Source organism: Malania oleifera, chromosome 4 (genome assembly GCF_029873635.1).
Source record: "Malania oleifera isolate guangnan ecotype guangnan chromosome 4, ASM2987363v1, whole genome shotgun sequence".
In the NCBI taxonomy this organism is placed as follows: domain Eukaryota; kingdom Viridiplantae; phylum Streptophyta; class Magnoliopsida; order Santalales; family Ximeniaceae; genus Malania; species Malania oleifera.
Genome location: NC_080420.1, coordinates 29253775 through 29266888, shown reverse-complemented (window position 1 = coordinate 29266888; position 13114 = coordinate 29253775). Strand labels below are relative to the sequence as shown.

At 34.8% G+C, this 13114-nt stretch overlaps 1 protein-coding gene across 1 annotated transcript; it reads left to right on the top strand.

Annotated features, from left to right (window-relative positions):
• Positions 1–1037: 1037 nt before the first annotated feature.
• On the top strand, positions 1038–2375 carry LOC131153183 (nudix hydrolase 1). The gene is made up of 2 exons (XM_058105316.1): positions 1038–1314; positions 1843–2375. The coding sequence occupies exons 1-2, from the start codon at positions 1158–1160 to the stop codon at positions 2139–2141; spliced, it is 456 nt and encodes a 151-aa protein (XP_057961299.1). The 5' UTR covers positions 1038–1157; the 3' UTR covers positions 2142–2375.
• The last annotated feature ends 10739 nt before the right edge of the window (positions 2376–13114 follow it).

Here is a 13114-nt window from a genome sequence, read left to right as displayed (position 1 = left end):
AATTAATTGTCACTAACTTACTAAAACTAATTTATTCTTGAGAGTAGGCGTTCCGCAAATCAAATATTATTTTAATTGATAATTTTTTTTTGGATCAATTCATTCAATTCATTTTCTTAATTCATCATATCACAATGGACTACAAGGATAAAATGTCATTTTATTAAGATAAAAAAAAATTATTTTTTAACTAAACTTAATGGTAGACTAACAGTTAAACAACACTCAAAATTTTGTCTCCATATTTTAGTAATTTAAGAGGTGTTAGATTTTACCCTTATCCTACGTTAGCGAGGTTTTAAATTTAAATTTGTATTAAATTTAAATAAGACGTGATGTGAAAATATATTAAAATTTATATAAATTTATGCAAATTCAAATAAAAAGTTTAAAAATTATAAAATAAAATTTTAAAATAAGGAAAATATTTAGTATTATGTGTCCATAATCATATGGGTCTATGACACAACCTCACTTGATATAATAATAGAGACCCACTGTATTTGGTGAGGTCTTATCATATTATCATGAGTTCGTAATGCATAACATGATTCTTAAAATAATAATTGAAAGAAAATGCATAACAAGGCATTCACACAATTAGAATTTTTTTCAAATAAAATTTTAATTTAAATAGAAATATTTAAGAAAAATTTGAATGAAATTTTTACTTTACAAGGAAAAGACCTCATAATGCTTTTACGTGCAGCGCCAAGCAAGGAAATACGATAGAGCGGAGAGGTGCAAATTTACACCATAGCATACCAATGACAGGGCTCCACTGCAAAAGCAGCGGGCTAATGTCTTGTAATATTTGAAATATTAATGTGCAAAAGGGTAATTAAACTCTGTGCCTTTCACGTGGCATCCTATGGCTGGTTAGCACAAATACAAATTCTAATATTTGTCCGCAGGCAATCAAAATCCAGAAACATTAAAAAAGAAAATGTCCAGAAGCCGCGACGTCGTTTCTCTGCACGCTTTTTCAGAAGAAGATTATAATATTATTTACATGCTTTTTTGACCAAGACTGGTGCGGTCTTCTATAAAGCCCAATCCGCGAATGCCCATTTCAAAATCGAAACAGCTCGTCGAAAACCGAAGCAGCAACACCGATAGCACCTCTCTCCGGTCGGCCGGGCGACGCAGTGTGTACAATGGAAAATGAAGGTGACAATCCATTGCAGGTGGCGCTGGTGCCTCGAGCGGCAGTTGTGGTGTTCCTGTTGAAGGGAAAGACAGTCCTACTGGGGCGGCGCAGGTCCTCCATCGGTCACTCCACCTTCGCTCTCCCCGGCGGCCACCTCGAGTTCGGTTCGTCCCTCTCTCTCTCTCTCTCTCTCTCTCTCTCTCTCTCTCTCTCTCTCTCTCTCTGTATGAATGTATGTATGTATTGTAAATTTGTTCAATGTGGCTTTGGAATCTGTGATTGGGTCAATCTAATAACTTCGAGTCCTGCCAGAGCACGGCCCGGCATGGGAGCTCCTTCAGCTCTCCCCTGTTCCGCCGGGCGTTTTCTAGTGAATTGTTGTGTTCGTTTGATGGTGGGCAAGTAGTATAAATGCTTATTAATCACTATGTTCTTAAAAATAAATTATTAATATATAATTTTTGTCAGGGTCATCTTTATATTCTCAATACAGCTATTCTTATCTTTATAAGATTATATTATTTCGTCACTTCTATTTTCCTGTAACTAAAAATTAAGTAGAAAGAGTGAGAACGGGAGAAAATTAACTAGTGGGTAAGAATATAGACTCAAATTACTATTATTTATTGCTGCTGTTGTTGAAAAATGAAAATGAAAATCACTTTTAAATGACATGATATGCGTTATTACAGGGGAGAGTTTTGAGGAATGTGCTGCTAGGGAAGTGAAGGAGGAAAGTGGGCTGGACATTGAGAAGACAGAGTTCCTCACAGTGACCAACAATGTGCTTTTGGAGGAAGCAAGACCAGCGCATTATGTCACCATCTTTGTGAGAGCAGTGTTGGCAGATCCTGACCAAGTGCCCCAAAATATGGAGCCACACAAGTGTGATGGTTGGGATTGGTACGACTGGAAGAACCTTCCGCAGCCCCTGTTTCGACCACTTGAAAAAATAGTGCAGAGCGGCTTCAATCCCTTTCCAACTGATTAAAACTGCCGCTGCATGTATCTTATCTCTTCTTCACTTTCTATTTTGTTAGATTCTATGTATGCTATATTTTGAAATTGAAATATTTGGGTAGGATTTTGAGTCTTGTTATGTATTTTTGGGTGCCAGTTTATTTTCCAAGCTATGGATATCTGGATTGATCTCGCCTATCAAATTTGCATGTAGGTGGTAAAATTTTTAATGAGCAAGACATATATATGCTTAATTTATATTTAATGGGCTGTATTTTGATATTTGGTGGTCATGCTGTATGTAGAAATAAAAATGCATAAGCATGATGGAATCAAGGGTGTTGCGTTTAAAGTTTATCATGTGGGTGCGGAATGAAAGATAGGCAAAGTTTTTTGGGGGTTAAATGATCAATTGCTGGTTATGTATATATATTCCATATATCCTTGGACTTCTCTCTTAATGTAGTGTCTCAATTATGCATAGCACGTAACAGAGCAATGCAGTATCAAATGCGGTAAAGGGCTATCCATAAGGACCATAACTGCATCAAGCCCCCATTCTTTACATGGGAAATTACTTAGTCCTATAAGCAAAAGAAACTAATGTAGTTGGAGGAGGTTTCTCACTGTGGAATACTTTGATTTTGGTGCATAGTTATTGAAGTAGAGATGAGTGCAACCAGACCAACAAGCAGGCTTCTTTCCCTTTGGAAGGACTGTGTTTTCAGAAATGTTTTTGCCTAGAATGCGATGGAGAAGTGTTGAGGCTCTATGACTGCTTCATAAAATCTAGATTTCTCCGATGACCAAAAGGACTAAGTTTCTTCTATTGGAAATTGGAACTCTTGATTTGGAAAGGATAAGAATTTATAATCTAGCTAATACCAATTAGGTCCCTGAATATTAGATTCATATAGGTGATTAGAACTCCATGATCAATCATGTGCAACCTGTTGTGCCGGGCACCCCACTTGTGGCAAACACCAATATTACAACTAATGCTATTGAATTTATAAAAACTAAAGCAATGCAGAAACTAATGATAAAAGACAGTAAAAAGAACAAAATAAGAATTTAACGAGGTTCGGTATAGAATTACCTACATCCTTGGGCACCGACGATCAATTCACTTCTTCCAGAAAAATTAAAATTTGGGCAAATTTCAAATTACCAATAGTAATAAGAAATACCCTAGAGTACAAATACTATTTGTAACTCTTCCAAATTTTGGTGTGATTTGCAAATGAAGTGGGGAACTCTTTATATAGCTTCAACCTCAAGTCCAAAAACATTTCCCACAAATGTGGGACAAACAAAAAACTTCACAGCAACTTTTCTACCAATGTGGGATAAACAAAAACCAACAAATCTCCACCTTGACGACAAATTCAACAAATTTTTCAGTCACCAACATTCTCTGGAGTTCCACATCATCGGCGCCTTCCAAAAATATTCTGACTTGCAGGATATTGATCAAGTCCAAACAATGTTTGAGCTTGATTGTTGTTACAATCTTGGTCCACATATCTGCGGGATTTTCAATTGTAGCAATCTTCTGAAGAAGTATCTTCCCTTCATCAATAATATCCCGCATAAAATGAAACCGAACGTCGATGTGCTTCGTTCATGCATGGTAGATTTGGTTCTTTGCCAAATGAATAGCACTCTGGCTATCACAGAACACAACAATGTGTTTCTGAACAATTCCCAAATTTTCAAGTAAACCCTGCAACCAAATAGCTTCTTTAACAGCTTCTGAAGCTGCCATGTAATCTGCTTCTGTTGTAGATAAGACAATGGTAGGCTGTAAGGTAGACTTAGAACTCACTGGACCATTAGCAAATGTAAAAACATATCAATAGTTGATTGACGTTTATCCAGATCACCTGCAAAATCAGAATCCACATATCTAACAACACGTTGATCAATAGTATTATTTTTCTCAAATACTATACCAACATCAATCGTATTCATAATATATTTCAAAATCCATTTCATAGCTTGCCAATGTCGTTTACCCGGATTATGCATATACCTGCTCACCATACTAATAGTTTGTGAAATATTAGGTCTAGTACATACCATTGCATACATTAGACTACCAATAGCACTTGCATAAGGAACCTATGACATATACTTATGTTCCTCATTTGATTTAAAAGATAAAACTGCACTAAGTTTGAAGTGAAGAGTAAGAAGAGTGCTGACTGGTTTTCACTGTTCAGAAATGCCAAAACTTTGAACTACCTTCCTCAAATACTATTTTTGAGTTAAATTAACTCTTCCTCTCATTCCGTCTCTTTGAACTACCTTTTAGCTTGTTGATTTCTTCCCTGTTCTTTGAAGCTATCAACATATCATCAACATACAAGAGTAAATATATAAAAGATCCATTTTGTAGTCTGCGAAAATAAACACAATGATCATGTTTATTTCTGACGTACTCATGACCCATTATAAACTGATGAAATTGTTTGTACCACTGTCTTGGAGACCCACTTGAGCAAACTGTTGGAGAATTAGTCCTATGAGGGAGAAGGTGACTTTCATTCAAAGGGGAGCAGTTGGAACTCACGAGTGGTGGGGCTTCCATTCAAGGGAGAGCAGTTGCACAAATTGTAGACACCCCATTTTACCCAGGCCCAATATTATTATTATATTACTATTATTATTTTCATTTTCATTTTCATTATTATTACCTTTTTTATTTTTAAATATTATTATTATTATTATTTTTATTAGTATTATTTTTACTCATTATTATTTATTTATTTATTTATTTATTTTATTTATTATTATTATTATTATTTTTTGCTATCATTTTTAGTATTTTTTATTATTATTTACATTATTATTTGATATTATTTTATCATTATGGTATTATTTTTATTAGTATTATTACTATTTTGTTATTGTTATTATTATTATTATTATTATTATTATTATTATTATTATTATTATTTATTCTCATTATTATTAATATTATTTATTTACTATTATTATTAGTATTTTTATCTTTATTATTACTATTTTTATTATTATTATTGTTATTTTGCTTATTATTATTATTATTATTATTATTATTATTATTATTATTATTATTTTTCATTAGTATTATTATTATTACTTTTATTTTTATTTCTATTTATATTGCTTATTATTATTTATTATTTTCATTATTATTGACATTATTTTTAATTGTTATTATTATTAGTATTTTTACCTTTACTATTATTTTATTTGTTTAGTTATCTTTGTTATTACTATTATTATTATTATCATTTTTATTATTATTATTATTTTTACCTTATTATTATTATTATTATTATTATTTTTATTATTATTATTATTATTATTATTATTTCCTTATAGTAGTATATATTATTTCCAAGAAGAGAAAAATACCAAAAAATGAAAAAGGTAATATTGTTAGGGTTTCTTTTCAAAAATTATTATAAGGGGGAGCCGGGGGCACAGCACAAGGGGGGAGCCACAGCCGGCAGCGCAGAGGCCAAAACAGCAAAAAAAAAGACCCTACTATTCTCCCATCTCTCTCAATACTCTACCTCACCACGCTGCTGCCCCCGTTCCCTGATTCTCCCAGCTCTCTCACACTTTTCTCCCTCACTCTCTCTGCACAGTCACGGCTGTAACAGCCTCTCAGCCACATCTCCTACCATCTTCTCCGGCCACCACCTCCCATTCCCATCTCACAGTCACCGACCCCCTGCATCATCCTCCACAATCATATTCAAACCACCGGCCATACCAGCAGCACTCCGCCACAGCCCACCAACCGTGAGCTTCCAGATACGCACACACCAGACACGAACCATCGCCGGCGGACCTCATCAACTCTAACAAACCAGACCCGAGCTCCTGCAATAGGCAGCCACCCGAACTCCTCTGCACCAGCAGCCGACAACCACAGCTCCGGCTAGACCCACCGCACTTCCTGCTGCACGGCGGCTACACCACCCGAAGTCCCCATTCTCGTTTCAGCCTTCCAACTCCGGCCACAGCACCGCAGACCACCATCTGCCAACTCCAGCACAGAAGCAGCCGTTGACAACCGCCACGAGCCCCTACCTGCTGTCGTCACCGCTGGAGACTCGTGAACCATCCGTGACCAACCTCCGAGCGCTCCTCAGCTTGGCCGTCATCTCCGGCGACGCCAGTAGCTCCGGCAACACCTACAGTAAGCCCTGCTGTATCTGCACACACACACACATGTATATATATATATATTAGGTTCAGTTTGTTTTATAAAGTTGAAATTTTTATTCTTATTATTTTTATTTTTTATGCATGTTGTATATGCACACACACTAACCTTTATTTATTATTTTTTAGTAAGTTTTTTTTATTGTTATTAGTTATTCTTTTTATTTTACTTGTCATATTTGTTAGATAATCAATATGTTAATATTATCTTTAATATCCTTTTTTTTTTTTAATGGTAAATACTAATTCATTCATTCTTCTTGAGTGCAGGATTTTGGTTCATATTTAAATCTTTATTTTTTTTATGCATATTAAATATTAAGTGATTTATTCTTTTTTTTGGGTGCGATTTTTTTTGTTCATATTTAAATGTTTATTATTTTTGTTTATGCATATTAAATACTAATTGATTTATTTTGTGTGCAGGATTTTTGTTCATATTAAATGTTTACTTGATGTTTTTTTTTTTTGAGTTTGTATTGTTTAAGTCATAACTCTCATGAGTATGTTGTAATATTGTTGTTTATTGGTATTTTTGTCATGTATATATTTAAGTAATATGGTAATATATTATTTCATATTATTATGGTTTATTAGGTTATAAGGTTGTTATGCATATATAATTTAGGGATATTAAGGTTTATTATATTGTTTCTACTATCATGTATATGATATAATTCATTATTTTGTATTATACGCAATGTAATGTTTGATCCTATAATATTGTATTATTATCATGTTAGCTATTTAGGATTGAATATCGAATTCAATTTGGCTTATTACTCATTGTTTACATATTGGTAATAGCTTGAATAGGTTTCAATAAGTTCATTATTTGTTTGTCTTTAATTTGATTTGTTTCATTAATTAATTGCTTATACGTGTGTATTGAATCTTTAACTAAGTGTCAATATTAAAGAAAATAAAATATGTATATCATTATTACCATAAATATTGTCATTATTCCTATCACTATTTATTATTATCCTTATCATTTATTACTTACTATTATTATTTATTTGTTGTTATTACTATTATATTTACTATGTATATTAGTATAGTACTATTATGATACTATATACTACTATTATAGTGTAGCGTTGCAATATTAATATGATATTATTAGTATAGGATTATTATTATAGTAATATTATCGTCAATATTGTCATCACTTTTAATTATTACTAAGATTAAATATTTTTAGTATTTTTGATTCTTGGGTATATTCATATTTTGTATTATTATTATTTTAAAGTATTATTTATTTTTGTGTATATTTATCCCTATGATTTTATTGCGGGGGGTATGAGCCTTCGGGCATCACGTACCCTAAGCTCTGAGGGAATATATGCATATATTATATCATATTTATTTATTTATTTATTTTTCACGTGTAATTATAAAGTCATAAAAAGGAGTAATTTAAAGGCTTATTAGATTAACTTAGGGATAATTTCAAATTAATTAGGTACCGTTCGTAAGAACGGGCGTGTAGGGGGTGCTAGTACCTTCCCCTCGCGTAACCGAACTCCCGATCCCAACTCTGGTAATGTAGACCGATTCTACCCCTAACGGGGTGGTAATCACGTGTTCTAACCACACTATAAGGTTAGTGGCGACTCCAATATTCATATTTTTAATTGAAAATTAAAGTTGATTTTTAGTTCGCCCCCCGGGGCACACGCGCTCCCGGGACGCCGCGACAGCTTGGCGACTCCGCTGGGGATTTAGAGAGTCGAGCCATTAATTAATTAAAAATTATCCCAAGTTTAAATTTAATAAATCTTTTAATTACTCCTTATTTTGTAAATATAGTAATTCATAAATAACCTTGATTAATTGTAAATATTTTACTTCCATAATTTGTAAATAAGCAAAATTAATTAAAAAATATTTTGTTTCTTAATTTTGTGAATATTAATTATAGATATTTTATTTCCAAATATTCTGAATAAAGCATATTAATTGTAAGATATTTTGAAAAAGTAAATTAATTATAGATATTTTGTATACTAATCGTAAATATTTTGTTTCCTTATTTTTGTTTCCAAATTTTTTTGTGAATAAACATATTAATTGCATATATTGTGTTTCCTTATCTTTTGAATATATATATATTAATTGTAAATATCTTGTTTCCATATTGTTTATAGCATGTGAATAAATGTGGGGATAGTGGGATTAGGTTAAAAATTAAATTCACACACTCTCACGCTCTATACCCGAGCTTTCCTTACTAGGATTAGATAGGAGTGTAATAGCGTTTGTCCCCACGTGGCAGGGCTTGTGGGGACCCGCGAACCACTCCACTCAGTTTAAACTTTGTCCAAACCCCTTTTGGGTAAGGATGGAGGTTAGATTGGGAACCTGTTTTATATAGGGATTAGAGCCTACCCACACGTACTTGTCTATAGTCTTCCCTAACTAGGATAGAGCCATGAAGAACCCTATATATACATACCTACCCTAGGTTGGGACAGGAGCCACATCCTTCTCCATGTATAGTGTGTTGTATATATGTTGTGAGATACTTTGTATTATACCGTGTATTTGATATCAATTTAGACATGCATCCTACTTTGTCAATATTCTGAAAAAGCCCAATAATGAGTCCAAGGCCCATCCTTTCAAAACATGAAGCACTTGACCCAAGCATTTTAAAATATGGGTCGGCCCAACCCTTTTCAAATAACTTGGGCCAAATTCTTTAAAAACAAACCCAGGCCCGACCTTTTCCTAAGTAAGAACTCGGCCCAAGCCTGATTTTCAAAAAAAGGTTAAAACCCAGATTTCAAAAGTGGGCTTCGGCCCTATTGTCTAAAAATATGGGCTAACTTTTTCTAAGCAATCCAAGCCCAAGTCCTTTTAAAATTAGGGTCTGATCCCATCATGAAGTATATTGAAGCCCGTATTTTAAAATACTTGAGGCCCAAGTGCACACTAAAGTCCACAAGTCCGCACTAAACAAATCCAACGGGTTGACCAACCTAGGTCAACCCCAACCTCAGATCATAATTTGACCCTTCATAGAATCTGAGATACATGGATCAATTGAGGGAAGAATTGAATTTAAATTGTGGCCCATCAATGATTGTCTTGAAATCTCTCATTAGTGGGACTTTTCCTAGGATGCTGACAAAGTAGTTAGTTAGGTTACATTGCATCCATGCATTCATGCATAATTTCACACATAATCATGCACGATAGGTCACATGCATGTTCATATCTCTATTTATATGTGTAATTGCACTAGTTACATCCATGCACCAACATTTATTACATCTCATGGTCATGCATTAGATACTCACACATTCATGCCTTACATAATCATGCATTCACGATGCTAAAAAGGGAAAGTTTTGGTTTGCAGTGCCTAGCCACAGAATTTTTCTGAGCAAACAACATTGAGACTGTCACGCATCAATAAAATACCAGGAGAAGGGCAAAAGAAATGAGTGAACAATTGGAAGGTAGAGTCCTGGGTCTAGAACAAGGACAAGAAGAGATAAATGACAAGATAAGTAAGGTTCTTGAGTTACTGATGAATAAGGGAAAGGCAGTACATGTTGATCCCGAAGTAGATGTGGACCCCGCTCATGACCCATTATAAACTGATGAAATTGTTTGTACCACTGTCTTGGAGACCCACTTGAGCAAACTGTTGGAGAATTAGTCCTATGAGGGAGAAGGTGGCTTTCATTCAAAGGGGAGCAGTTGGAACTCACGAGTGGTGGGGCTTCCATTCAAGGGAGAGCAGTTGCACAAATGAGGGGGAGATTGTTGAGAATTCCACTTGTGAGTTTGTCCGACATTGGAAAAAGTGAGTAAATGATGGATGCTTATATACATGGTTGGGTCCAAGATCCAATAGGTTTAAGCTTTTGGGTCAAGTTGGTGCTCACCCATGTGTATCAAGCACACTTATGGACTCCTCTGGTTCTAACACAACCCACAATACCAATTAGTCACAGTGTGACTGATCCTTTGAAGGCTCAATCTATTTCTTTCGCTCCATACAACTGGAAAAAAATGTTAAGGGGAGCAAGAGTCAAAGATGTCTTTCTTTCTTTTTTTGACCCAAAGCCTTTCCAAGCCTAGGTTATTTTTTTCTCCACTGGCATAGCCATAAGCAACTGCTGCCTCAACGGTGCAAAGGCCAAATTGCAGAGGTGTCTGATCAAGAAAATGGAGAAGAATATGTTTGATCGGCTCAGCATCTTCATTGAAAAAGTAACATCTGTTAGTGAGGGGCAGTCCACTTTCTTATGCAGGTTGTCCTTTTAAGGAAGAAATGAAGAATAAAGCACCAATATTTTAGATAGCAGGGAAAATTGTATAGTAGACTACAATGCACTTAGTAATACAATCAACATGAATTACAGCAGCCTATTAAACCACGCAAAACACTCCTAATTCATCTAATGTGCAACTAAAGATTCAATCCCTTCACTCTAGAACATCTTGTTTGAATATCTGAAACAATGCCTTCCGACCATAATAGCATTCACAGGGACTTCTTGTTTTTTCTGCACATTGTTAATCATGAAAATTTTTCAGGAGTTGCCTCCCAGTTAGAAAAAGCTATTTCTGTGGGGGCAGGGGTCTTCCAAATTAGCTACCAGGGGAACTCTGCTGGTTACTGCTGGAGCTATGAGTTTTCTGTTGTGGGAGCTCAGTGTAAAGCTGCCAGCTTTGTTCAAGGTCCAGTTTCGTCCATCAGAGATGTTTTGTTAATGAACTTTGTACAGGCTGCCAAAGAAATCCACAATCGTGCGCATTCCTCACAAGTGGGGTGTCCCACGTGATCCCAATGGCTTAAAAAGTTAATCTTTGTGGCAGGCCAGACTAAAAACAGTGGTAGACCTTATGCTAAGAGCCTGGCTAAGAGGAAACTGACCACATCATATCGCATGCCAAAAGAGAATATTGTCCCCACTTCCCCAGTAAAATTAAATAAAGGAGAAAAAATCTTTCTAGCCTTTCCAAATATATTTCCAAACTCCTACCAATAGGGCTTTCTAACTTCTATAGAAGTCTTGTGGTCAAGGCCATATCCTGAAACTATGGTCTTTCTCAAGGAGGGCTTTGTTGAAGGTAGAGAAGAACTCGGAAACCATTTGTATATGTTGCTTGACAGCATCATCTAACAAGATGCCTTTTGAACTCCTCTCCCATGTTCCCCCGAAGAAATCTTTTAAATGTCCTCCAACCATTTGCTTGTTGAGTGAGGGAGCAATGTCAATAACTTGGAGTTTATACAATGGCATTGAGAGGTATTGACTATCACATCACCACTTGACTTAGAAGATTTATTAGATTGTGGACTAATGTTTGGTTCATAGAATGTCTACTCATGAGATTAGAAAGAAATAAGATGGGAATGTAATAACAATTGTATAGGGTTATTCTATCCAACATGGAATAGGACAGTAATTTCCCATGGTGAAGTTTGAGAATAGTCATTCCTTGTCTATCCCTTGATATAGATAAATAAATATTTTTTGATATAGTCATTTACTTCACAATATGGTATTTATCCATCTATTATGATCATTCTATTCATAGGAATAGACATTCTGCCTATCACGCTTTGCCTAAGAGTTTCCCAAAGCAAGCTTTTGAGTGAAAGTAATTTTACAATGTAATTCTTAAGTTCGAAGTTAGCATGCGTCATTTTAGTTGGAAAATGGTCTTTGATGAAAAATTAGCTCTGGAGAAATTATCAATAAATTCAAGCTAACTCTTATGAAGTGATTTTAGGATCAAAATCAATTTGTAACTCCAGAGGTGATTTATCATCCATGTACTAAAGGCTAGGCTGTGAACAATTTTGTCTTATACATTTTTCTTTTTTAATTAGAAACTATCCCAAACGGACGTTATGTATGTTAAGCCTTAATGTTTTTGTCACATGTGTTTTGTGACTTGCACCCTCTCATATGGAGCTAACATGGAGAATGAATTCTTAATGCGATAAAATTTTTGATGAGAATTAAAGCAAGAAGTCTTGATGACCCTAACAAATTTGATTTAAGGATTCCTTTGAGTAAGGAGTAAGGATGTGCAAACAACTAGATGCCCTACTCTTGCGTGATCTCTTCCAAACTCTAGGAATCATTCTTTTCTTATTTGATTTGGGTTGGCCTATTTAGTTAGGGCTTTGCAGTTTAGTTGTTGGCTTGCTTTGTTTTTCCCAAGGATTGTTTTTGCCGTTTTATTGGTTTCGGTTTGGTTAAGGTTGCGTAGCATTTGGTTTTGTTTATGCTTAGAGTTTGGTTGTGTTAGTCAAATGAGCTTGATTGGATTGGGTCATTGATTTTGTGTGTTTTTCCCTGTAGGACTGGGTTTGTGTCTCTTATTTGGTAGTTGTGGGTGTAGCTGTGTGTAGTTATTAAAATCTAAGAGACTGTCTTTGCTTCCATCCTTTGGAGCTACAAGAGATGGTGAGCACTTTGGCAGCCTAAGGTGCTTGATAGCATTTAGGTACCCCAAAAATATTATTTTTATCCTAATATTTCTAATATAGATGCATTTTCAAAAAACGATGTTGCTCTAAAGTTGAGTAATATCACTTGATTTCCTAAAGAGAACTTGTGTGATGATTACTTGAGTTTAAGTTAAATTTTTTTAAAAATATGTTGCATGGATATGTGAGATTGAGTAATCAAAACTCGATTTCAAGTGAAGCAAGGTTTCTCTCACGTTCATCATCTGCATGTAGAACTGCACGCACTTGCTTCCTCTCTCCCTTTCTTTTCCCCTCCTTCTCCCTCTTTCTTT